Source organism: Amblyraja radiata, chromosome 1, assembly GCF_010909765.2.
Source record: "Amblyraja radiata isolate CabotCenter1 chromosome 1, sAmbRad1.1.pri, whole genome shotgun sequence".
Classification (NCBI taxonomy): domain Eukaryota; kingdom Metazoa; phylum Chordata; class Chondrichthyes; order Rajiformes; family Rajidae; genus Amblyraja; species Amblyraja radiata.
In genome coordinates this window covers 183029317-183057000 of record NC_045956.1, presented here as the reverse complement: position 1 = coordinate 183057000, position 27684 = coordinate 183029317, and the positions used below count along the sequence as shown (strand labels likewise).

Genomic DNA, 27684 nt, shown 5'->3' with positions numbered 1-27684 from the left:
TTTGCTGCCTCAGAAGGCAGTAGAGGCCAATTCTCTGGATGCTTTCAAGAGAGAGATAGATAAAGCTCTTAAAGATAGCGGAGTCAGGGGATATGGTGAGGAGGCCGGAACGGGGTACTGAATGTGGATGATCACAGAGAATGGCGGCGCTGGCTCGAAGGGCCGAATGTCCTACTACTGCACCTATTGTCTATTGTCTATTGTCTATTGTGAGGCTGTGGCCTCTAGTCCTGGACTCTCCCACTAATGAAAACATCCTCTCCGCATCTGCTCTATCCAAGCCTTTCACTATTCGGTACGCTTCATTGAGGTCTCCTCTCATTCTTCTAAACTCCAGCCCAGTTTCGTCAAACGCTCATCATATGTTAACCCTTTCATTCCTGAGTTCATTCTCATAAACCTCCTCTGAACCCTCTCCAACACCAGCACATCCATCCTCAGCTATGGGGGACCCAAAACTGCTACACAATAGGTGGAGCTCAGGGTGTGTGGTAGTGCACAGGCTTGCACAGTGCCCTGGGTTATTTTGCTGTGTGGTGTTTTGGGCTCATGTTCAAAGCAATAGACAATAGACAATAGGTGCAGGAGTACGCCATTCGGCCCTTCGAGCCAGCACCGCCATTCAATGTGATCATGGCTGATCATCCCCAATCAATACCCCGTTCCTGCCTTCTCCCCATATCCCCTGACTCCGCTATCTTTAAGAGCCCTATCTAACTCTCTCTTGAAAGCATCCAGAGAACCTGCCTCCACCGCCCTCTGAGGCAGAGAATTCCACAGGCACTGGGGTGGTCCTGGAATAGTCGTCACAGTATTGGCCATGACCACCTGATCTCCCGGTTGCTGAACACTTTAATTCCCCTTCCCATTTCTACACTGACCTTTCTGTCCTCGGTCTCCTCCATTGTCAGAGTGAAGCTAAACGCAAATTGGAGGAACAGCATCTCATTTTTTGCTTGGGCAGCTCACACCCCAGTGGTATGAACATTGATTTCTCTAACTTCAGATAGCCCCGGCATTCCCTCTCTCTCCATCCCTCCCCCACCCAAGTCGCACCAGCTTCGCATTTTCACCCTGCAAACATCTCTCAATGGCTTGCTTCCTTTATCATATAGGTAGACAAACGTGCTGGGGAAACTCAGAGGGTGCAGCAGCATCAATGGAGCGAAGGAAATAGGCAACGTTTCGGGCCGAACCCCTTCTTCAGACTGATGTAGGGGGTCCCCCTTCCCTGCTTTATCATCATTACTGTTTTACATATCTTTCATTCATTGTTCTTTATCTCTCCACATCACCGTCTATATCTCTCGTTTCCCTTGTCCCTAACCAGTGTGAAGAATGGTCTCGACACAAAATATCACCCGTCCTTCTCTCCAGAGATGCTGCCTGTCCCCCTGAGTTACTGCAGCTTTTTGTGTCTATCTTCAGTTTAAATCAGCATCTGCAGTTCCTTCTAATACACCACAAGAGGGAGGCAGGTTGCTTTATCATGTAACGGAGGAACTGAAAGCCATTGTGGGCTTTCAAATGAAGTAAATAGGGAGAAACTCTCCCAGTGGCAGGAGAGTCAGTAACCAGAGAAACGTGGAAGCAGGCAGTAGGCAACTTCCCATTTCAGTCTCCATCTTTCCTGGTCCGAGAACACTAATGCAATTATCAAAAAAGCTCATCAGCGTCTCTACTTCCTGAGAAGATTACGGAGAGTCGGTTTGTCAAGGAGGACTCTCTCTAACTTCTACAGGTGCACAGTAGAGAGCATGCTGACCGGTTGCATAGTGGCTTGGTTCGGCAACTTGAGCGCCCTGGAGAGGAAAAGACTACAAAAAGTAGTAAACACTGCCCAGTCCATCATCGGCTCTGACCTTCCTTCCATCGAGGGGATTTATCGCAGTCGCTGCCTCAAAAAGGCTGGCAGTATCATCAAAGACCTACACCATCCTGTCCACACACTCATCTCTCTGCCACCTTCAGGTAGAAGCTACAGGAGCCTGAAGACTGCAACAACCGGGTTCAGGAATAGCTACTTCCCCACAGCCATCAGGCTATTAAACCTGGCTCGGACAAAACTCTGATTATTAATAACCACTTTCTGCTATTTGCACATTATCAGTTTATTTATTCATGTGTGTATATATTTATATTATGGTATATGGACACATTTATCTGTTTTGTAGTAAATGCCTACTATTTTCTGTGTGCTTAAGCAAAGCAAGAATGTCATTGTCCTATACAGGGACACATGACAATAAACTCACTTGAACTTGATCTGTCTGAGGAAAGGCCTCGACCCAAAATGTCACCCATTCCTTCTCTCCAGTGAAGCTGCCTGACCCGCTGAGTGACTCCAGCACTTTAAGTCCTTTTGTGTTAATAAGCATGTACTTCTTTGTTTCTATATTATACTTGCTCGCTTACATTCCTATCTTCCCTAAACTTCTCCATTTACATAGTCATACAGCACGGAAAAAAGCCTTCCGGCCCAACTTACCCACGCCAGCCAACATGCCCCATCTACTCCAATCCTACTTGCCTGCGTTTGGCCCATATCCCTCTGAACCTGTCCTATCCATGTACCTGTCCAAATGTTTCTCAAACCTTGTGATAGTCCCTGCCTCAACTACCTCCTCCAGCAGCTCATTCAATACATCCACCACCCTTTGTGTCAAAAAGTCACTCACTTCTCAGGTTCCTATTCTGGGGGAGTCCAGAACCAGGGGCCACAGTTTAAGAATAACGCATAAGCCATTTAGAACGGAGATGAGGAAACACTTTGGTCACACAGAGAGTTGTGAGTCTGTGGTATTCTCTGCCTCAGAGGGCGGTGGAGGCCGGTTCTCTGGATGCTTTCAAGAGAGAGCTAGATAGGGCTCTTAAAGGGGATATGGGGAGAAGGCAGGAACGGGGTACTGATTGTGGATGATCAGCCATGATCACATTGAATGGCCTACTCCTGCACCAATTGTCTATTGTCCATAAATCTTTCCCCCTTTCACCTTAAATGGATGTCCTCTGATTCTCGCTTCCCCTACTGTGGGCAAGAAACTCTGCAAAAAGTCCACACAGTTTAAACTAAAATCAGTAAACAATCCCAATACCAGTTATCTCCCTTGTACACTCTCAGTCTTGAAGTCGGGCCTTGATCCAAAATGGCGACCGACCTTCTGCCTCCACAGTTACTGTGTGGCCTGCGGAGACCCTCCAGCAGTTTGATTTATGCTCCAGATTTCAGCATCTGCAGACTCTTTTCTGGACCTTTTCTGTAACTATGCCCCCCGCCCCCCTCCCTCCTTGAGGACCAGAGGGCATAGGTTTAAGGTGAAGGGGAAAAGATTTAATAGGAACCTGAGGGGTAACTTTTTCACACAGAGGGTGGTGGGTGTATGGAACGAGCTGCCAGAGGAGGTAGTTGAGACTGGGACTATCCCAGCGTTTAAGAAACAGTTAGGCACATGAACAGGACAGGTTTGGAGGGATATGGACCAAAGGCGGGTAGGTGGGACTAGTGTAGCTGGGACATGTTGGCCGGTGTGGGCAAGTTGGGCCGAAGGGCCCGTTTCTATACTGTATCACTCCCTGACTCTATTTTTAGACACCCACTCTCCGCACCCAACCTGCCAGTCCTCACCTGTTTGGAATTAGCCCGTGTGTGCAGAGAGCGTTACCGAAGATCCACCTCTCGGCCTCATTGCTGTCGGTGGAGGTGACAGACTGAGGCTACAGGTGTGATCAAGCAGTTACTAAAAAACATTTGCTGCTAAAACCACCAAGTCATAAGTTCACACGTTCATAAGTTCACAAGTCATGGGAGCAGAATTAGGCCACTCAGCCCATCCAGTCTACTCTGCCATTCAATCATGGCTGATCTATCTTTTCCTCTCAATCCCATTCTCCTGCCTTCTCCCCATAACCCCTGACACCCGTACTAATCAAGAATCTGTCAATCTCCGAAATATATATATCCACTGACTTGGCCTCCACAGCCGTCTGTGGCAATGATTTCCACAGATTCACCACCCTCTAGCATACAAACATAGAAAATAGGTGCAGGAGGAGGCCATTCGGCCCTTCGAGCCAGCACCGCCATTCATTGTGATCATGGCTGATCGTCCCCTATCAATAACCTGTGCCTGCCTTCTCACCATATCCCTTGACTGCACTAGCCCCTAGAGCTCTATCTAACTCTCTCTTAAATCCATCCAGTGATTTGGCCTCCACTGCCCTCTGTGGCAGGGAATTCTATAAATTCACAACTCTGGGTGAAAACGTTTTTTCTCACCTCAGTCTTAAATGACCTCCCCTTTATTCTAAGACTGTGGCCCCTGGTTCTGGACTCGCCCAACTAGCAAAATAAATTCCTCCTCATCTTCCTTCTATTCTGAGGTTGTGCCCTCCGGTCCTAGACTCTCCCACTAGTAGAAACATCCTCTCCACATCCACTCTATCCAGGCCTTTCACTATTCGATAAGGTTGAATGAGGTCCCCCCCCCCTAATTATTCTAAACTCCAGCGAGTGCAGGCCCAGTGCCGACAAACGCACATCATATGTTAACCCACTCATTCCTGGGATCATTCTTGCAAACCTCCTCTGGCGCCAGCTCTCTCCAGACCCTCTCCAGAAGCTGTGACCTCTGGTCCTAGACTCTCCACATCCGCTCTACCCAGGTCTTTCGCTACTCGGGAAGTTGATCGTAGACTTGCTTTTCTTTTGGAACTCTCTGATTCATGCGTTTTGTTCCCCATCCCACATTCAGCAAGAATACATTCAGCAGATGGCAAAGAGGTCAGAGAAAACCCAGAATCAAATCATCAGCTTGAGTGACCAGAACCAGAAACAGCTGGACGAAATCAGGAATGCAAAGGAGAAAATATTGGCCGACTTTGAATCACAGAAACAAGGTTAGATGCTTCCATTAATGCAAAAATGAGTATAGAAGTTGGGAGGTTGGGAAGTTGCAGTTATATGAGACGTTGCTGAGGCCACACCTTCCTTCTCTCCAGAGATGCTGCCTGGCCCGCTGAGTTACTCCAGCATTTTGTGTCTATCTTTCACACGCAGTGCGGAGTTGAGAGCCAGTGCCATCCCATCCTACCTGTTGTGGCGGTAGGCGACCTGCAGTGGGTCCAGGTTCTTGTTGAGGTAGGAGTTGATGTGCACCATAACCAACCTCTCAAAGCACTTCATCACCACAGACGTTAGCGCCACTGGTCGACCTAGTCGTTGAGGCACGTCACCTTACTCTTCTTGGGCACCTGTATTATTGATGCCATTTAAAGCAGCTGGGAACCTCAGACTTCAGTAATGAGAGGTTGAAAATGGCCGCAAAAACTCCCGCAAGTTGGTCCGCACAGGTTTTGAGAACTCGATTGGGTATACCATCAGGCCCAGGCACTTTCCGAGGGTTCACTCCTCTGAAGGATCTTCTGACGTCGGCCTCTGTGACTGTGACTGAAATACCTTCACAGCGAATGGGGGCTCGGGAAGGCACGCAGTGTTCTCCCTATCAAAGCGTGCGTAATACGCATTGAGCTCGTCAGGGAGTGATGCTTCGCTGTCGCTTGAGCTGCCTCCTGATTTCGCCTTGCCGGAGGTGATGGGATTCAAGCCCTGCCACAGTTGCCGAACATCAGCCCCATCCTCCAGCTTTGAGCAGAAGTCCCTTTTGGCCTTTTTGATGGCCTGGTCAAGGTCGTATCTGGACTTCTTATAGACCTCGGCATCGCTCTCAGGATCTCAGGACCACACAGGCTTCTCCACCACGACAAGGTGACTATCCAGTAATTGTACACTGGCTAGTAGTATGGTAGGGAGAGGGGGTGTCATAGTCCCTTGCTCTTCAGTCTGACTTGTAGTCCTGCCCGCCGGCCACGTTTCTGGACACCATGGGGGCCTCGCCGGTGTTACTGTTCCTGCGATCCTCCGCCAGGTTGGGGATTCCCCTGCGATCGGGAATTCCCGTTTTGGGCCTGTTCCACTTACGCGATTTTTTCGCCGACTTGCCGGCACCCACCATAGTCGCAGCAGGTCTCCAAAAAGTTGAAAATCCCGCGGCGACCAGAACAAGGTACGACTACTCACGACCATACAGGCTTCACCCCCCCGACATGTCGCCAGGGTGTCGCCTGTATGGTCGTGCGTCGTCTCCTCAGTCGCCCAAAGAGTCGTAGCATCTTTCTGGTCGCCACTGAATTTTCAACATGTTGAAAATTGTCAGCGACCTATGACGGGTGCTGGCAGTCGCCGAAAAAGGTTGCGTAAGTGGTACAGGCCCTTTACAGTCAGCAGCTCTGCTGCTGCCGGTAAATCGTAATAGCGCTAATGTGTTGAAATGCATTAGCAGCTTGTCAGTTGCAGCGCTGGTTACCGCTATTTCTTTTAGACAGGTTAGCTGAGAACTACATTTGAGGATTTTCTGTTGTGCTACTGGCAACATGTCGCCACAGACCAGCACCTGTACCGTGGTACAGTGGAATGCTTTTAGTTTAGTTTACAGACACAGCATGGAAACAGGCCCTTCGGCCCACTGAGTCCGCGCTGACTATTGACACACTAGTTCGCATCCACTCCCCACACATTAGGGACAATTTACAGAAGCCAATTAGCTGCACACCCGCACGTCATTTCGGGGTGTGGGAGGTAACCGGAGCACCCGGAGGAAACCTGTGCGGTCACGGGGAGAACGTGAAAACTCCAAACAGACAGCACCTGCGGTCAAGATCGAACCCCGGTCTCGGGATCAGTGAGGCAACAACGCTACCAGCTGGGCCACTGTAGGACCGAACCAGTGCATGCTAACCAGTCAGTGGAAAGATTGTACATTGATTACACATGAGCCGTCCACAGTGTACAGATACATTATCAAGGGAATAACTTTAAGTGCAAGATAAAGCCAGTAAAGTCCGATTAAAGATAGTCCGAGGGTCTCCAATGAGGTAGATGGTAGCTCAGGACCGCTCTCTGGTTGTTGGTAGGACATTGTTGCCTGATAATGGAATCATCCTGTTATATCCAGATAGTTCTGGAGGAACTCAGTGGGTCAGGCAGCATCTGTGGAGGGAATGGATAGGCGACGTTTAGGTCGGGTCAATTCTTCAGACTCAGTATCTTCGAGTCAAAGAGTCATAGGCCTTCTTATAGATTCCCAGAGATGTACAGCATGGACACTGGCCTTTTAGCCCGCCTATGCCAACCAAGATGCTCGTCAAGGTTGCTTACATTTGGTCCACATCCCTTTAAACCCTTCTTATTCAGATATTGTGCAAATGTCATCAATGTGCTGCACCTTTGTGGCGCAGCGCTAGAGTTGCTGCCTCAAAGCACCAGAGACCCGGGTTCAATCCTGACTACTGGTACGGAGTTTGTACATTTCCCTATGACCGGTTTTCTCCGGGTGCTCCGGTTTCCTCCCACAGTCTCAAAGATCTATGTTTCTATGAACGGGTTTGTAGGCTAATTGGCTTGGTAACATTGTAAATTGTTCCTAGTGTGTGTAGGATAGCGTTAGTATGTGGGGATCGCTGGTCGGTGCGGACTCGGTGGGCCGAAAGGCATATTTCCGCGCTGTATCTCTAAACTAAACTAAACAAGGCTATGAATGAAAAGGAATAGGTGACGTTTTGGGTCGAGATCCTTCTCGAGGAAGAGATCCTTCTTCCTCCTTGAAACATAAGATTATTAAGGGTTTGGACACGCTAGAGGCAGCAAACATGTTCCCGAAGTTGGGGGAGTCCAGAACCAGGGGCCACAGTTTAAAAATAAGGAGTAAGCCATTTGGAACGGAGACGTGGAAACACTTTCACACACAGAGAGATGTGAGTGTGGAATTCTCTTCATATGAAAGTCCCGACATCCCAGAAATTAGACAGGTGTGGAGGGATATCGGCCAAACGCAGGCAGGTGGGACGAGTGTAGGTGGGAAATGTTGGCAAGTTGGGCCGAAGGGCCTGTTTCCACGCTGTGTGACTCTGTGACTCTGTACGCCATTTACAAAGGACAAAGTCCAAAGTTGAAAGTCGGGCCCGTGCGCTGGATGTACATGAGCGACATGTACTGGGCTCCCGATCCAGGTGAGCCCCAGGCTGCTGCAGGGGCCTCCTCGGTCACCCCGCTGACCCACGTCCCTCTCCTCTCCTTGCCCGCCCCACCGCCTCTGTGTCCCTGGGAGTGGACCTTGTAGGCGCTGGAGACAACACCCCACTCCCTCTCCCACCGGCCCACTTCTCATGTCCATTTTCGTGGAAACATAGAAAAATAGGTACAGGAGTAGTCCATTCGAGCCAGCACTGCCAGTCAATATGATCATGGCTGATCATCTAAAATCAGTACCCCCCGTTCCTGTTTTTTCCCCATATCCCTTGTCACCAGTGGATAGACAGTCAATACTCAGGCAACGTTGGGTGTGAGATGGCACATCTTACATGTGGACTAGTGGGTTGTTCTGTACATTCTGGACTGACCGGGAGATCTTGTTTACAGTATATATTGGGATGGATTAGACAATAGACAATAGGAGCAGGAGTAGGCCATTCGGCCCTTCGAGCCAGCACCGCCATTCAATGTGATCATGGCTGATCATCCCCAATCAGTACCCCGTTCCTGCCTTCCACCCATATCCCCTGACTCCGCTATCTTTAAGAGCCTTATCTAGCTCTCTCTTGAAAGCATCCAGAGAACCTGCCTCCACCGCCCTCTGAGGCAGAGAATTCCACAGATTCATCACTCTCTGTGAGAAAAAGTGTTTCCTCATCTCCGTTCTAAATGGCTTACTCCTTATTCATAAACTGTGGCCCCTGGTTCTGGACTCCCCCAACATCGGGAAACATGTTTCCTGCCTCTAGCGTGTCCAAGCCCTTAACAATCTTATATGTTTCAATGAGATGCCCTCTCATCCTTCTAAACTCCAGAGTATACAAGCCCAGCTGCTCCATTCTCTCAGCATATGACAGTCCCGCCATCCCGGGAATTAACCTTGTAAACCTACGCTGCACTCCCTCAATAGCAAGAATAGCATGATTAGCTGAGATGTATGCAGAAAGGTCACTGTAACCGCTATGCGTGACACTATAGAAACCATTGACCAACAATGAAGTGCCATTCACCTGACCACGGGGCGACCACAGTTCACTGGGGCTGCGTCACTCTTTGACAGGGTGAATCATTTCTGCATTTTCTTGGCGATAAGAGAAGCTGCAAATAATAGTGTTGAAATTTTGGGCAGAGCTGCTGACCACAGACTTGGCTCCATCCGGTTCTGTCTGAATTTTGTTTTCTTCACTCTGCCCCTGCAGATATGAAAATGACTCAGATTGAGAAGGAAACCGAGTTGGTGCAGATCAACAAGGAGATCGAGAGCCTGAATGAGTATAAAGTAAGTGTGGAGTCAGAGGGTGGTGAACCTGTGGGATTCATTGCCACAGAAGGCTGCGGAGGCCAAGTCAGTGGATATTTGAAGGCAGAGATAAATAAATTCTTGATTATAGACAATAGACAATAGGTGCAGGAGTAGGCCATTCGGCCCTTCGAGCCAGCACCGCCATTCAATGTGATCATCCCAATCAGTACCCCGTTCCTGCCTTCTCCCCATATCCCCTCTCCACTATTTTTAAGAGCCCTATCTAGCTCTCTCTTGAAAGCATCCAGAGAACCTGCCTCCACCGCCCTTGAGGCAGCGAATTCCACAGACTCACCACTCTGTGAGAAAAAGTGTAAGAAAAAATTTGTATGGGTGTCAGGGGTTATGGGGAGAAGGCAGGGGAATGGGGTTAGGAGGGAGAGATAGGTCAGCCATGATTGAATGGCGGAGTAGGCATGATGGGCCGAATGGCCTAATTCTGCCCCTATTTCATGACCATATGAGGGCTTCAGGTTTAACCGGTGTTAGGCTACGATCTGAACGTGAAGCCGGAGACACAATAAACTGCAGCTTTTAGATTTTTAGTTTTAGTTTTACAGGCCCTTCGGCCCACCGACCAGCGATCCCCGTACACTAACACTATGCTGGTTTAAATCAAAGGTAGACACGAAATGCTGGAGTAACTCAGCGGGACAGGCAGCATCTCTGGAGGGAAGGACTGGTTGACGTTTCGGGTGGAGTCTGTCTGAAGAAGGGTCTCGACCCCGAAACGTCACCTATTCCTTCCCTCCAGAGTGGCTGCCCGTCCTGCTGAGTTGCTCCAGCATTTTGTGTCTACCTGTGATGGGCCGAATGGCCTGATTCTGCTCCTATCACTTGTGACGTTATGACTAAAGTGTGGCCAATAAGGAGAGGAGTGAAGTAAGAGGGTGGGAGGAGCAGGCACGAGAGGGAAAGGAGGGGTGGGATAGTGGAATAAATGGGTGCATACCCGGCTGGGGCACAAGGGAGAACATGGAACAGGAGCAGGCCCTTCAGCCCACCATCTCTGTGCCGAACATCATCTCTGCCTCTGACTTGGCCTCCACAGCTGTCTGTGGCAAAAATTTCCACAATTCACCATCCTCTGACTAAAGAAATTCCTCCACATCTCCTTCCTAAAGGAACGTCCTTTTATTCCGAGACTATGGCCTCTGGTCTGACTCTTCCACAAGAGGAAGCATCCTCTCCACATCCACTCTGCCTAGGCCTTTCACTATTCGCTATCTGTAAACTACGCTTGGATGTGGTGGTGTAGCGGTAGTAGAGGTAGTCTTACAGCTCCAGAGACCCACCGGATTCCATCCTGACAACGGCTGGGGTGCCACAAGGCTCAATGCTGGGACCCCAGTTATTTACAATATATATTAACGATTTAGATGAGGGAATCAAATGTAACATCTCCAAGTTTGCGGATGACACAAAGCTGGGTGGCAGTGTGACCAGCAAGGAAAATGCTATGAGGCTGCATGGAGTCATAGAGTGATACAGTGTGGAAACAGGTCTTTTGGCCCAACATGTCCCATCTACACTAGTCCCACCTGCCTGTGCTTGGTCCATATCCCTCCAGAACCTGTCCAATCCATGTACCTGTCTGTTTCTTAAACATTGGGATAGTCCCAGCCTCATCTACCTCCTCTGGCAGCTTGATCCATACACCCACCACCCTCTGTGTGAAAATGTTACTCCTCAGATTCCTATTAAATCTTTTCCCCTTCACCTTAAACCTACTGCATGTTCTCTGGTCCACGATTCCCTTACTCTGAGCAAGAGACTATGTACATCTACCCGATCTATTCCTCTCATGATTTTGTGCACCTCTATATGATCACCCCTCGTCCTCCTGCGCTCCAAGAAATAGAGACCCAGCCTGCTCAACCTCTCCCTATAGCTCACACCCTCTAGTCCTGGTAACATCCTCGTAAATCTTCTCTGAACCCTTTCCAGCTTGACAATATCTTTCCTATTACACGGTGCCCAGAACTGAACACAATATTCTAAATGCGGTCTCACCAACGTCTTATACAACAGCAACATGACCTCCCAACTTCTATACTCAATACTCTGACTGATGAAGGCCAAAGTGTAGGTATGTTGCAAAGCCTACCTGAAGCGTCGTTGAAAATCTGCCCCAGCCAGTGTGCGCGATTTTGGCGCCGTTTAGAGGGGGGCGGGTTTAAAACGCGATTTTCTCTAGGCTGTTCAAATCGAAGATGTTCAGCCTAGTTAATTATTAACGAAAAATCGCTGGAAGACCCCGTCGCAAAAGCTATTATTAGTTTTAAAGGCCTCGTATAATAGTTATAGTAGTTTAAAAATCAATCTCTAAATCCGCGACCGCCAGCAACCGCAGGGTCTCATAAAGCAAATAGCAGAAGGTGGGCTGTATATTTTTACATTAAAAAGGGCTTCTAAAGATCCCTTTATACAAAGTTTAATATTGCGAGTAGCTCATTTTGGGCCCATTATATCCCGCAGTATTTTTCTGGGCATTTGGGGCACAAATCTACCGCAATGTGAACGTTCTAAACCAGCGCGTTCCACAGGGACCCACTGGAAAGCTGATTTAAATGGGCATTTATTTACAGCAATTGAACACTAAATTCCTTCCATTTGGTCTATAAATTAATGTAAATGAGATTTAAAAATCATGTTTTATTGTGAATTATTTGTGAATATTATTTGGACATTTAGGCTATTTAAAAATGTTAATCATTTATTAAGAAATGGATAGATGTTTAGATCTAGTAATTGAAGTCTGAAATTAGCTACAATTAGGTAACTAACTAATTATATGCTTTAATTTCAGGTCATCCAAGTAAGATTATTTTATATTTGTTTCAGAATGCTTCAATCTATGATAACTGAAAATTTCATTCAGTTCTCTTAATTTTTAAGAAAGTTATGGGCTTTTGACTGTCCACGATCACAGCTTTTTTGTTATGTCCATAGAAAATCAATAGGGAACAAGATGCTCATTTCCGAGTATGAAAATGGCCATAACTTTTTAAATACTTGAGATATGAAAGTGAATTAGGTGTCAAATTAAACTTATTTTTATGCTTTATCTGATGGGATAAATTACAGACTTGATTTTTTAAATCTCAAAATTTTGTAACATTGCTACAAAGTGCCAAAAGCCTTTTTGACCACTTTATCTACCTGCGACTCGCCCTTCAAGTAACCATGCTCTTGTACTCCTAGATCCCTCTGCTCTACAACACTACCCAGAGGCCTACCATTCACTGTGTAGGTCCTGCCCATGTTCGACGTTCCAAAATGCAGCACCTCACACTTCTCTGTATTAAATTCCATCCACCATTCCTCCGCCCACCTGGCCAATCGATCCAGATCCTGCTGCAATCGTTCACAACCATCTTCACTATCTGCAAAACCACTAACTTTTGTATCATCAGCAAACTTGCTAATCTTGCCCTGTATGTTCTCATCCAAATCTTTGATGTAGATGATAAACAGTAACGGGCCCAGCACTGAACCCTGAGGCACACCACTAGTCACAGGCCTCCAGTCCGAGAAGCAACCTTCCACCATTCTGCTTTCTTCCTTGGATCCCATGCGATCTAACCTTCCAGATCAGCCTACCATACCTTGTTGAATGCCTTACTGAAGTCCATGTACACAACATCTACAGCTCTGCCCTCATCAACCTTTTTGATCACGTCTTCATAAAACTCAGGCACGACCTCCCACGTACAAAACCATGCTGCCCCTATCTCTAATTAGCTCATGCCCATCAAAATGCCTGGAGTATTGTGCGCAGTTTTGGTCTGGTCTCCTAATTTGAAGAAGGACTTCTTTCTTTTGAGGGAGTGCAGCGTAGGTTCACCAGGTTAATACCCGAGATGGCAGGACTGACATATGATGAAAGATTGGGTTCACTGGAATTTAGAAGGATGAGAGGAGATCTTATAGAAACATATAAAATTCTTAAAAGGATTGGACAGGCTAGATGCAGGAAAAATGTTCCTGATGTTGGGGGAGTCCAGAACCAGGGGTCACAGTTTAAGAAGCGAAGGAAATAGGCAACGTTTCGGGCCGAAACCTAAGGGTTTCGGCCCGAAACGTTGCCTATTTCCTTTGCTCCATAGATGCTGCTGCACCCGCTGAGTTTCTCCAGCACTTTTGTCTACCTTCGATTTTCCAGCATCTGCAGTTCCTTCTTAGTCACAGTTTAAGAATAAGGGGTTGGCTGCTTAGGACTGAGATGAGGAAAAACGTTTTCACCCAGTGAGTTGTGAATCTGTGAAATTCTCTGCCACAGAAGGCAGTGGAGGCCAATTCACTGGACATTCAAGAGATTTAGATTTAGCTCTTTGGGCTAACGGATTGAAGGGATATGGGGAGAAGGCAGGAACGCGGTACTGATTCTGGATGATCAGCCATGATCATATTGAATGGCGGTGCTGGCTCGAAGGGCTGAATGGCCTACTCCTGCCTCTATTTTCTATGTTTGTAAAATGGAACCTTAGGTCTGGCTATTGAGGGAAGGCGGTGAAAGGGAACTCCCGAGTGAAACTCTTTGTGTCGTCTCTCGCCCTCCCCCTCCCCACGGCAGGAGCTGCGCGAGGTGCAGCTGAACCGCATCAAAGAGCTGGACGAGGAGGTGATGGACGCTCGGGCCCAGCACTCTCAGAACCTGCACAACCTCAAGGTCAATTTCAACAAGGAGAAGAACGAGTACAAGCAGAACGCCAAGAGGATGGTCAAGCTGCTGGAGAAGGAGGCCAACAAGGTACGAGGCCGGGGTCTCTGCCCCTCCCAACACCCGCACATTCCTTCCTTCCCACACAGCCAAAGAAAAGGAATAGGTGGTCTTTTTTAAGATTGTTAAGGGCTTGGACAGGCTAGAGGCAGGAAACATGTTCCCGATGTTGGGGGAGTCCAGAACCAGGGGCCACAGTTTAAGAATAAGGAGTAAGCCATTTAGAATGGAGACGAGGAAACACTTTTTCTCACAGAGAGTGGTGAGTCTGTGGAATTCTCTGCCTCAGAGGGCGGTGGAGGCCGGTTCTCTGGATGCGTTCAAGAGAGAGCTAGATAGGGCTCTTAAAAATAGCGGAGTCAGGGGATATGGGGAGAAACATAGAAAATAGGTGCAGGAGTAGGCCATTCGGCCCTTCGAGCCTGCACCGCCATTCAATATGATCATGGCTGATCATCCAACTCAGTATCCTGTACCTGCCTGCTCTCCATACCCCCTGATCCCTTTAGCCACAAGGGCCACATCTAACTCCCTCTTAAATATAGCCAATGAACTGGCCTCAACTACCTTCTGTGGCAGAGAATTCCACAGATTCACCACTCTCTGTGTGAAAAATGTTTTTCTCATCTCGGTCCTAAAGGATTTCCCTCTGATCCTTAAACTTGTTCTGGACTTCCCCAACATCGGGAACAATCTTCATGCATCTAGCCTGTCCAACCCCTTAAGAATTTTGAGAAGGCAGGAACGGGGTACTGATTGGGGATGATCAGCCATGATCACATTGAATGGCGGAGCTGGCTCAAGGGGCCGAATGGCCTACTCCTGCAACTATTGTCTATTATATGTTGGCTGCTTTCCTGTGGCAGCGTGAAGTGTAAGACAAAATTAATGTAGGCCCCAGCAAGCTTTGAACCAGCAGGAGGAGAATTGTGGAGATGTTGTCAAGCTGGAAAAGGCGCAGATGAGATTTACGAATATGTTGCCAGATGTAGAGGTTCTGAGCTATAGGGAGAGATCGAGGAGACTGCAACTCTATTCATTGGAGGGTGAGGGGTGATCTTATAGAGGTGTATAAAATGATGAGGAATAGATCGGGTAGGTGCACAGTCTTATGCCCAGAGTAGGGGAATCAAGGACCAGAGGACATAGGTTTAAGGTGAAGGGGAAAAGATTTAATGGGAACCTGAGGGGTAACTTTTTCGCACAAAGGGTGGTGGGTGTAAGGAACGAGCTGCCGGAGGAGGTAGTTGAGGTAGTTGAGGCATGGATAGGGCAGGTTGGGAGGGATATGGGACAAACGCAGGCAGGTGGGACTAATGTAGATGTTGACAGTTGGGCTGAATGGCCTGTTTCCACGTTGTATGACTCTACATAACTCAGTGGGTCGAGCAACATCTCTGGATTGAAGTGATAGGTGATGTTTCTTGTTGAGAAGAAGAGTCCCTGATTTTGGATGATCAGCCATGACAATATTGAACGACGGTGCAGGCTCGAAGGGCCAAATGCCCTACTCCTGCACCTCTTTTCTATGTTTCTATGAATCGACCCGAAACGCCACCTGTTCCTTCTCTCCAGAGATGCTGCCTGACTCGCTGAGTTACTCCAGCATTCTGTGTCTTATGTTCAGCCAAAGCAGACAGCTCCTGTACAACCTTCCCTCTCTCATTCCCTTGCCCCCCTCCCCACACATATCCCGGTTCAGGGTGGGCACAGCTGTAGTGTTGCTGCCTTACAGCGCCAGAGACCCAGGTTCGACCCTGACCGCGGATGTTGTCTGTACGGAGTTGGTACGTTCTCCCCGTGACTGCATGGGTTTACTCCAGGTGCTCCGGTTTCCTCCCACATTTCCAAGGACGTTCAACTTTGCAGGCTGCGTTAAAGATTGTAAATTGTCCCTAGTGTATAGAATAGTGCTGGTGTGCAGGGATCGCTGGTCGGCAGCAACTCGGTGGCCCGAAGGATCTGTTTCCCGTGCTGTATCCCTAAACTAAACTAAATGTCTGGTGAAGCGTCTCGACCCGAAACGTCACCTCTTCCTTTTCTCCAGAGATACTGCCTGACCCGCTAAGTTATGTCAGTATTTTGTGGTCTACAAATTAAACATAACCACCAGCATCTACCGTTCCCGAGTCTCCTATCTACCTTTATTCCCCCCTGTCCCTTTCTATCCATATGGTCGTGTGATAGGAGTAGAATTAGGCCATTTGACCCATCAAGTCGACTCCGCCATTCAATTATTGGTCGATCTCTCTCCCTTCTAACCCCATTCTCCTGCCTTCTCCCCAAGATCTGATACCCGTACTAATCAAGAATCTATCTTTGCCTTATCCTTCCCTTTGCATTTACATTTAGTTTTCATTCACACTGTACAGATACATGATCAGGGAATAACGTTCAGTGCAAGGTAAAACCAGCACAGTCCGATCAAGGATAGTCCGAGGGTCACCAATGAGGTAGATAGTAGTTCAGCACCGCTCTCTGGTTGTGGTAGGATGATTCAGTTGCCTGGTAACAGCTGGGAAGAAACTGTCTCTGAATCTGGAGGTGTGCGTTTTCACACTTCTGTACCTCTTGCCTGATGGGAGAGGGGAGAAGAGGGAGTGGCCGGGGTGAGACTGGTCCTTGATGATGCTGCTGGCCTTGCCGAGGCAGCGTGAGGTGTAGATGGAGTCAATGGAAGGGAGGTTGGTTTGTGTGATGGTCTGGGCTGCGTCTACAATTCGCTCCAATTTCTTGTGGTCTTGGATGGAGCTGTTCCCAAACCGTGCTGTGATGCATCCCGATAAAATGCTTCCTGCGGCACATCTGTAGAAGTCGGTGAGAGTTAAAATCGAGCCATTTACATTATATAGATATATGATAAGAGAATTACATTTAGTGCAAGGTGAAGCCAGTCCGATCAAGGATAGTCCGAGGGTCTCCAATGAGGTAGATAGTTCAGGACCACTCTCGAATGGTGGTAGGATGGTTGAATTGCCTGATAACAGCTGGGAAGTGGCCATTGGAACATGTTTCCACTAGTGGGAGACTAGGACTAGAGGTCATAGCCTCAGAATTATAGGCCGTTCTTTTAGGGAGGAGATGAGAAATGTCTTTAGTCAGAGGGTGGTGATTCTGTGGAATTCTTCGCCACAGACGGCTGTGGAGGCCAAGTCAGTGGCTTTTTAAGGCAGAGATAGATAGATTCTTGATTAGTACGGTGTCAGGAGTTATGGGGAGAAGGCAGGAGAATGGGGTTAGGAGGGAGAAATAGATCAGCCATGATTGAATGGCAGAGTGGACCTGATGGGCCGAATGGTCTAATTCTGCTCCTATCACCTTATGACCTTTATCAACAAACTTGGATTGTTTGCTCTGGAGATTTCGAGGCTGAAGGGAGACCAGATAGACTTGATGGACCAAATGGACTAATTCCCTCTGACCTTATGAGCATAGACTGTGTGTCCCCCTACAGGAGGCAGTGACCTGCCTGATCCATCACATTGAGGCGATCAAGGAGGAGAAACCTGGACCTCCGGGAGGTGCTGGTGTGCCTGATCCGTCGGTCTCGGGTGTTGCGGGAGCAGCAGCAGGAGCTGCAGGAGCAGCAGAGCCAGCTGCAGCGGGAGAGGGAAGTACTGCAGCAAGCTCAGGACCCTGCGCTTCCGCAAGCACCTGGACGACTTCCCGCCCGCCATCGCCGAGCCCGACAAGCCCAGCCCCCACGAGCAGCCCAGGTCGCCGCAGCGCGCCGAGACTCCGGAGCGGCAACGTTCCCAGCGGATCTCCCCGGTGGTGGTGGTGGTGGCGGCAGCCTCGGTGGTCGACGTGTGGGACTCAGACGACGAGGAACCCGAGGACGAGGAGCCCAAGGCCAGCAAGAAATCCGTCAAGGTGGTGGATGAGGAGATGGAGGAGGATGATGAGGAAGCAGATTATGATGACTAGAGGCTGGGACAGACCCACGGCCAACACAGGGAGCTCCAAGCCCAACAAGGTCTCCAACACCAAACCACAACCCGCCCTCGACACGACCGCTCTTCCACTTTCAATGCTTTTCCAGATTCTGTATCTATTTTTCTCTCTCTGTCGATGAATATTAAAATTACTGCACCGTTGGTACAAGTAATCACTGGGCCTGTACCGGCTGGCGTGTAGAAGGATGAGCGGGTACGTCATCGAAACGTACCGAATAGTGAAAGGCCTGGATGGAGTGGATGAGGAGAGGATGTTTCCACTCATGGGAGAGTCCAGGGCCAGAGGCCACAGCTTCAGAATAAAAGGACGTTCCTTTAGTAAGGAGATGCGGAGGAATTTCTTCAGTCGGTGGCCTCTGGCCCTGGACTCTCCCATGAGTGGAAACATCCTCTCCTGATCCACTCCATCCAGGCCTTTCACTATTCGGTAGGTGAATCTGTGGGATTACATAGATACATAGAAAATAGGTGCAGGAGTAGACCATTCGGCCCTTCGAGCCTGCACCGCCATTCAATATGATCATGGCTGATCATCTATTCCTCCCACGATCATTCTGTGGAGTGTGGGAGGAAAGAGGACATGATTTGAGAATTAAGGGACAGAAGTTTAGGGGTAACATGAAGGGGAACATCTTTACTCAGGGAGTGGTAGCTGTGTGGAATGAGCTTCCAGTGGAAGTGGTGGAGGCAGGTTCGATTTTATCATTTAAAAATAAATTGGATAGGTATATGGACAGGAAAGGAATGGAGGGTTATGTGAGTGCAGGTATATGGGACTAGGGGAGAATAAGTGTTCGGCACGGACTAGAAGGGCTGAGATGGCCTGTTTCCGTGCTGTAATTGTTATATGGTTATATCCCGGAGAAAACCCACGCAGGTCACGGGGATAACGTTCAAACTGCCCCCATAGTCAGGATCGAGCCCCGGGTCTCTGGCGCTGTGAGGCAGCAACTCTACCGCTGCCTCTGTGCCACCGTGCCGCCCATTCACATGATTCACAATAGCATTTAATTATTTTTTTAAATACCACAAAATAGTAATTTATTTAGAAACAACATTGGATAACATGGCAGCGAAGACTGAAAATCTTCCCTGCAGCCAATATTAACATTGGAACATTTCTTTCTGCCAGAGTGCAACAGGAGCTCAGCAACTGGGTGAAGCTGATGCATTGTCATATTGTTGCTCAGGCAGCGTACAACGGGTTAGATACACGAACAGCCTCAAATACCTGAAACAAATATATAACCACGGTGCAATCGTACAGAAATTCACATAAAAAGGTAGTCGTCAACCGCGGGAATATAAAAAAATCTAAACAACCATTTAAGAATTAAGCTTAGTCGCGCCCACCCCAACTCTAAACCCTAACTTTCTCCACTCCCCATAAGGCACCTGAATGCATTGGGCAGTATTTGCGTTCAGCAGATCATTCAGATTGAAGAAGGGTCTCGACCTGAAACGTCACCCATTCCTTCTCTTCAGTCTGAAGAAGGGTCTCGACCCAAAACGTCACCCATTCCTTCTCTGCAGAGATGCTGCCTGTCCCACTGAGTGACTCCAGCTTTTTGTGTCTACCTTACACACACAGACAGCTTTTTCTGTCTATCTTCGCTTTAAACCAGCTTCTGGAGTTCCTTCCTACACAGCAGCGTACACAGATGTTCCTTCCTACACAGCAGCGTACACAGATGTTCCTTCCTACACAGCAGCGTACACAGATGTTCCTTCCTACACAGCAGCGTACACAGATGTTCCTTCCTACACAGCAGCGGACACAGATGTTCCTTCCTACACAGCAGCGTACACAGATGGTTTAATGAGAGGGTAGCTGAATGGGACTTTTTCGTGCCCCCAATGGACACCCACATGGCTTGTACCACTCGCAGCAACTGGAATCAGAAGCCTCTGACGTTATCTCCTGATGAATTCACTCTCGTCTGTACTGCTGTCTCTATCTTGGTGCCTCCTGTTCCCTCTGGGCCAAAACCAACCAGGCACCACATCACTGCTCTCTCACCCATCAAGGTAGACCCACATCATTTGCCCCCTCACTGCACAACATCCCGCAGCTCCCCTCCCCCCTCCATCCCCCCCCCTCCCCCCCTCTTTAAAAACCTTAACTTAAAAATGTTTAAACTTTCCCAAACCTGCATCGAGTAGAATAAAAGATTCACAATTCATTGAGTTAAGATCAACACCAGAGAGCAATACTGGGAAGGCTCAGGGTTTTTCCATTGAATACTGATAAAGATGAGGAATAGACTCCAGTGTCAGGGCTGCGTAAAACCGCACACCTCTGCTTATTTTGTAACCGCTCTATCTCCAGATGTGCTTGTACACATCCGGCCAAGGTGGTCTCAATAATGTCCCACCTAAACTTAGTAAAGAGCAACCAGTGGCACAATTCCACACTCTGCCAATCCTATGTGGGTGCAGAACTCCAAAACACTAACAATGGACACAAGATGCTGGAGTAACTCAGCGGGACAGGCAGCATCTCGGAATAGAAGGGATGGGTGTCGGAAGGAACTGCAGATGCTGGTTTAGAAAGATAGAAAATAGGTACAGGAGTAGGCCATTCGGCCCTTCGAGCCAGCACCGCCATTCATTGTGATCATGGCTGATCGTCCACTATCAATAACCCGTGCCTGCCTTACATTGAAGATGGACTACAAAATGCTTGAGTAACTCAGGCAGCATCTCTGGATAGAAGGAATGGGCGCCGTTTCGGGTCGAGACCCTTCTTCAGACAGAGTCAGGGGAGAGGGAGACGGATAAAGAATGTAAGGTGTGAAAACAAGACGTCAAATGTGACAAAGTCCAGGAGGAATATAGATTTGACCATTGTTAGCGAGGGGGAACTGGGATGGAGGAAGGGATGCAGAGAGGGAAAGCAAGGGTTACTTGAGATTAGAGGTCAATATTTATACGGCTGGGGTGTAAGCTGCCCAAGCGAAATATGAGGTGCTGTTCCTCCAATTGGGTGGGTGGGTTGATGACGTTTCGGAATGTTTCAGGTGTCGGGGGTTACGGGGAGAAGGCAGGAGAATGGGGTGACGAGGGAGAGACAGAACAACCATGATTGAATGGCGGAGTAGACTTGATGGGCCAAATGGTCTAATTCTACTCCTATCACTTATGAGACCCTTCATCAGACTGAGGTAAAACACCAAAGGTGGAATGTTACCTTTAACCTGATGGCAAATGATTTAAGACGAGGAATACATTTTACACAATGAGCCACTATTTCCTCAGGAGGTTAATATAAGAGCATGTAGGGTGGAATGTAGAATGAAAAGGCATTTTGTTATCATCCAAAGTTTAAAATTATGCCTAAATATTGGGAATTATTTCAGGTCAGCCAATGGTGGAAGGAATTTGATGATAAAAAAAAACACACAATTTTAGAGGAATTTGTACAGCACATCATCTCCGCTAACTTTTATGAACCATGCTTAGCTAATGGATAATATAGGTGAATGAATTAGAACATTTGAGAGACACGAAAAGCTGGAGTAACTCAGCGGGTCAGGCAGCATCTCTGGAGAGAAGGAATAGGTGACGTTTCGTGTCGAGACCCTTCTTCAGTTTCGAGCCAAAATGTCACCTATTCCTTTCCTCCAGAGATGCTGCCTGACCTGCTGAGTTACTCCAGTTTTTTGTGTCTATCTTCGGTTTAAACCAGCATCTGCAGTTCCTTCCTCATTCATTCATTCGTTTAGACGAAGACTAATAGTTTGGTTATTCTCGTTAAGAGTCCCCGACATTGGGTATATGGATGGAGAGATTTGTTGAAAAAATGTAGCAGTTCTCAATTGAAACGCTTACCAGCATTTTTTGTTGTTGACTTAAAGAAGCACAGAGTGAAAGCGTGAGCCTTGTACTGACACATTACACGGAGGGGGCTTCGCTCAATATAATCCTGAAGACAGCAGTTCGGCCCTAAAAAAACCCAATGGTTTTCTCGGCTAGAGCTGTCAAGAGAGAACACACCCACCCATACACATTTTGACCCTGGCCTATTTACCCTGGTGGGCAAATATTCAAACTCCAAACATCAATTGCAAAGCAATCTCTAAATACCAATACTAAACTGGGAACAACACCTCAAGAAAACTCCAGTGTGCCGTATATTTATAGTGGTTGCACGAGTCAGCATTACAGTCCTTATAGCTGGTGCACAAGTCCGCACTTCTAGTGGTCTGAAGAAATCCAAACGCGTTTACAGTGGAGAATTGAGAAGCTGGCAGTGGTAATTCTGTGACTTTCCTGGATTACATTACAAAATAATTGGATGCATCTTCCACCTGCTCGTTACATCCCCCCATCCCCCCCCCCCCCCCCCCCCCCCCCCCCCCCCCCCCCATCCACCAAAGAGCTGAAATGATTCCCAGTGGTCATAGAACAGAAATATTTGCTCCGTGGAAAGGATTATGAGAGCTTGAATATCTTGGAATGCATCGACTGTTCAGAAAATCAACTTTTACATATTTTAAACGTTCTCAGCAGCCTCAGTGTTTAATCCCACCGAGCACCAGTGATCAGTTTTGTCTTGCACTTCTGCTAATGTTGCCAGAAGGTGCCAGTCCTGTAATGGTGCCGTTCCTCAAACATGACCTTGGTCATGATCTTCTGCACAATACATTGCGGATGAAAGCCACTTGGCGTTTTGCCCCTGTGCCAGGGGTTTGGGAAGAGTTGTCCAGTTAGTCTCCCTGCCTCTCCCCTTCATCATGTTCCTCGTTGTAGGTGGATGGGACGGGACATTTGAGCTTAGTCACGATGCTTTGACAGGCAGTGGTCACTGGAGCAGAAATCGTGGTGTTAACATTGAGTCTTCTTGCTCAGGGTTAAGATAGCTCACTGATATCCTAGACTGAGATAGATGGATTCAGCAGAGAACACAAGAACTCCATTGTCCCAGGTAATACAGCTCCCAAGCATCCTTCCAAGTGGGCTTGTGTTATGCAGAAAACTAGGCATATTTATTCACAAAATCAGATCTTTTCAAAAAAAATTTGGCGTTAAAAATAGCCAACGACTTGGGTTGTCTAATTAAGGGTCGGAGTGCCCTCACGATGTCTCAACAGCGCAAGTGTAACAAAACGGTGTTGCAAAGCCCGCCCGGTGTACTGAAGGAGGCAAGGACTCTGCCAAGCACGAAGCTGGCGTGACAACAGCCATGGGGAGTGGGGGTATCCTGAACTCTACACTTTCTTACCAGGAAGAATTAAAGGCGACACCACAAACACAATAAAAAAGATAGCTGTGAAGCAAATTGCTTGGTCACTCTATGGGGACACGTGTTGCCAAGAGCTTGCGTCTGTGGGTCCATTAAATTGAGGTTTCATCCTGGCACGATATAATGGAGATGGTGTGGTTTCTCGGGGAACCCACGTTCATTCCATTCACTTCCTCCTTGTTCGCATAAATCGCCTCTTTCTCACTGGTTCCGTTCAAACTCGATTCACTCTTCTGGGAGATGGCCAAGGGCCGGTCTTCGTCGGGGGTGCCCAGACTGTAAACGGCGGTGTCCCGCGACACGTTGGCGTACTCCCTCTTGCGGCCGCCCTTGGACGCCAAGGTTTTCCTGCACCATGGGCGGCCGTACTTGTGCACCACCACGCCGAGAATAATGCCAAGGGCCAGGAAGGCGAACATCAGGAGATAATTGACGGAGCTTGTATTCTTCAGGGGATCAGGCGAGGACCCAAACTCCAGGCTGTAGAAAGCTTCAAGAATGCTCACACCTTCCTCGACACACACGCACTTGTAGTCGCCCACACTGCTCTCCGTGGCCGTGATGTGAATGCCTCCCGCGTTGACGTCGTTGCTCACGTTGCCGTTCGATATTGCCCAGTTGCACGTCGACCAGGCGGAACCGGGGTGGCACTGAAGAAAAACCGTGGTCCCCTTCACCGCTTGTACTACCAACGGAACAGCTTGGTCTGGGGAGAACAAAAGAAAAACATCAGCTGTGGGTTCGTGACACTAATGGCCAAGTTCACGGACAGAATTGGGATTTACAGAATTGGGAGCAAAGGCTAAAAGCACTTTTCAGGCAATGAAATGTTGCTGAGCAAATGGATCCAGATGTTCAAGCACATAGAGCCAGAGAACGATACAGCGTGGAAACAGGCCCTTCGGACCAACTTGCCCACATGTCCCAGCTACACTAGTCCCACCCATCTGCATTTGGCCCATATCCCTCTAAACCTGTCCTATCCATGTACCTGTTTAATTGCTTCTTAAACATAGCGATAGTTCCCCGAAAGTGGCGTCATAAATAGATAGGTGGTGAAGAAGGCTTTTGGCACGCTGTCCTTCATCAGCCGGGGAATTGAGTGTGTAAGTCGGGGTGTTATGTCAAGGTGTTATGTACAAGGCGTTGGTGAGGCCACTCTTGGAATACTGTGTTCATTTTTGGTCACCCTGCTATAGAATGGAAAGCGCGCAGACAAAATTTACGAGGGTGTTGTCAGGACTGGAGGGCCTGAGTTGTAGGGAGAGGTTGGGAAGACTGGAACTTTATTCTTTGGAACGCAGGAGGCTGAGGAGCGATCTTATGGAGGTGTAGAAGATTATGAGGGGAATAGACAGTCTTTTACCCAAAGTTTGGATACAAGAACTGGACAGCAGAGGTTCAAGATGAGAGGGGAAAGATTTAAAAGCAGGAGGCAGTGAATATAGGATATAGGAGCAAAGAGGTCCTTCTGCAGTTGTACAGAGCCCTAGTGAGACCACACCTGGAATATTGTGTGTAGTTTTGGTCCCCTAATTTGAGGAAGGACGTTCTTGCTATTGAGGGAGTGCAGCGTAGGTTTACAAGGTTAATTCCCGGGATGGCGGGACTGTCATATGCTGAGAGAATGGAGCAGCTGGGCTTGTACACTCTGGAGTTTAGAAGGATGAGAGGAAATCTCACTGAAACATATAAGATTGTTAAGGGCTTGGACACTCTAGAGGCAGGAAACATGTTCCCGATGTTGGGGGAGTCCAGAACCAGGGGCCACAGTTTAAGAATAAGGAGTAAGCCATTTAGAACGGAAACGAGGAAACACTTTTTCTCACAGAGAGTGGGGAGTCTGTGGAATTCTCTGCCTCAGAGGGTGGAGGAGGCAGGTTCTCTGGATGCTTTCAAGAGAGCTAGATAGGGCTCTTAAAGATAGCGGAGTCAGGGGATATGGGGAGAAGGCAGGAACGGGATATTGATTGTGGATGATCAGCCATGATCACATTGAATGACGGCGCTGGCTCGAAGGGCCAAATGGCCTACTCCTGCACCTATTGTCTAATGAAGAAAGCGAATGGCCGGCAAGTAGCAATGTCTATCATAGAATTATTGTCATACAGCGTGGAAACAGGCCCCTCCGCCCAATGTGTCCAGATGAAGGCTTTTATGACCACCATATCTACCTGTGACGCCACTTTCAAGGAGCCTGCACTCCTAGATCCCTCTGCTCTACAACTCTCCCCAGAGGCCTACCATGCGCTGTGTAGGTCCTGCCCAGGTTAGACGTTGCAAAATGCAACACCTCACACTTCTCTGTATTAAATTCCATCCACCATTCCTCCGCCCACCTGGCCAATCGATCCAGATCCTGCTGCAATCGTTCACAACCATCTTCACTATCTGCAAAACCACCCACTTTTGTATCATCGGCAAACTTGCTAATCTTGCCCTGTATGTTCTCATCCATATCATTGATGTAGATGACAAACAGTAACGGGCCCAGCACCGAACCCTGAGGCACACCACTAGTCACAGGCCTCCAGTCCGAGAAGCAACCTTCCACCATCACCCTCTGCTTCCTTCCACAAAGCTAATTCATCTCTATTCATGGCCCTTCCGTATTGATGCCAGCGGTATTCCTGTCCCTGGGAATATATCATGAGTGCTAAGTGAGCTAGTAGTTTAATGTGCAAAATTCACATTGCTATCAACTTCAGAATTGGGAAATTAGAGATTTTAAATGTTAAGTAGAGACTTTGTCTTGTCAACTATACCTTTTGTAATTTTGCACAAGGTGTTCGCTTGTTGACTGTCAGACTCCACGCTCGGAAGAAATCTACTAAATATATAAAATTACCATTATCAGTCAGGTTAAAAAACGTTCCAACATGTATCAACTGTCTTTAAGTCCAGTAACAACTCTACTCTTAAAACACAATTTACCAGAATTACTTTATCAAATTGAAACATTACTCCATGGGACATTCACAACTCCATGGGAAATTAACAAGAAGGTGGTGCAGCGGGTAGAGCTGCTGCCTCACAGCGCCAGAGACCCGGGTTCGATCTGACTTCAGGTGCTGTCTGTACGGAGTTTGTGTTCAGTCGTAGTCGGAGTCAGTTTCCTCCCACACTCCAAAGACGTACAAGTTTGTAGGCTAATTGGCTTGGTATACGTGTAAATTGTCCCTAGTGTGTGTGGCAGTGTTAACGTGTGGGGATCGCTGGTCGGTGCGGACTCAGTGGGCCGTAGGGCCTGATTCTGCACTGTATCTCTAAACTAAACTAAAACTAAGTAGTAAAGACTGGGGTTCCACTTTGAAAAGTGATGAGAAAGTATAAATAAGCTTACATAGGTCCATTCCATGATAAATATAACAGAAAATTAAAATAAATATGGTCGTAGAATGATACAGTATGGAAACAGGCCCTTCGGCCCACTCCGGCCAACTTGCCCACTCCGGCCAACATGTCCCATCTTCACTAGTCCCATTTGTTTGCATTTGGTCCATATCCCTCTGAACCTGTCCTGTCCATGTACCTGTCTAAATGTCTTTTAAACGTTGGGATAGTCCCAGCCTCAACTAGCTCCTCTGGCAGCTTGTTCCATACACCCGACACCCATGGTGACAGCTGACTGGGCCTTCGCTGGGGCCCGGGTCAGCACCACGGTGGCCCCAGGAGAGGACCCGGTAGTGTAGTGGAGAGGTGACCGATGATGCCGCCGACTGATGGACGAGACGGACACACGGGCCTCGGCAGCGGTGAGCCTCGGCAGTGATGAAGCCTCGGCAGCACAGAAGCCTCGACAGCGGTGAAGCCTCGGCAGCAGTGAAGCCTCAGCAGCACAGAAGCCTCAGCAGCGGTGAAGCCTCGGCAGCGGTGAAGCCTCGGCAGCGGTGAAGCCTCGGCAGCGGTGAAGCCTCGGCAGCGGTGAAGCCTCGGCAGCGGTGAAGCCTCGGCAGCGGTGAAGCCTCAACAGCGGTGAAGCCTCGGCAGCGGTGAAGCCTCGGCAGCGGTGAAGCCTCGGCAGCGGTGAAGCCCTGACAGCGGTGAAGCCTCGGCAGCGGTGAAGCCTCGGCAGCGGTGAAGCCTCGGCAGCGGTGAAGCCCTGACAGCGGTGAAGCCTCGGCAGCGGTGAAGCCTCGGCAGCGGTGAAGCCTCGGCAGCGGTGAAGCCCTGACAGCGGTGAAGCCTCGGCAGCGGTGAAGCCTCGGCAGCGGTGAAGCCTCGGCAGCGGTGAAGCCTCGGCAGCGGTGAAGCCTCGGCAGCGGCGAAGTCTCGGCAGCACAGAAGCCTCGGCAGCGGTGAAGCCTCGACAGCGGTGAAGCCTCGACAGCACAGAAGCCTCGGCAGCGGTGAAGCCTCGGCAGCGGTGAA

At 48.6% G+C, this 27684-nt stretch overlaps 2 protein-coding genes across 4 annotated transcripts in view; one reads left to right on the top strand and one right to left on the bottom strand.

Annotated features, from left to right (window-relative positions):
* The window catches only part of LOC116982555 (tropomyosin-1, isoforms 33/34-like), a 37023-nt gene extending 18814 nt beyond the window's left edge, over positions 1-18209 (top strand). Inside the window, exons 5-8 of one of the 2 annotated variants that reach the window (XM_033035830.1) lie at positions 4752-4896; positions 9286-9365; positions 13966-14142; positions 17567-18209. In XM_033035830.1, the coding sequence (XP_032891721.1) occupies positions 4752-4896; positions 9286-9365; positions 13966-14142; positions 17567-18187 (1023 nt within the window). In that variant the 3' untranslated portion in view covers positions 18188-18209. The remainder of the gene's footprint in view (positions 1-4751; positions 4897-9285; positions 9366-13965; positions 14143-17566) is intronic. The other variant, XM_033035824.1, reaches the window with a different exon arrangement.
* A 4879-nt stretch (positions 18210-23088) lies between these two features.
* Positions 23089-27684, bottom strand: part of sema4f (ssemaphorin 4F) — a 146345-nt gene continuing 141749 nt past the window's right edge. The window contains exons 13-14 of one of the 2 annotated variants that reach the window (XM_033035806.1): positions 26079-26143; positions 23089-24019 (exon numbers count right to left, since the gene is read on the bottom strand). In XM_033035806.1, the coding sequence (XP_032891697.1) occupies positions 23406-24019; positions 26079-26143 (679 nt within the window). In that variant the 3' untranslated portion in view covers positions 23089-23405. The remainder of the gene's footprint in view (positions 24020-26078; positions 26144-27684) is intronic. The other variant, XM_033035817.1, reaches the window with a different exon arrangement.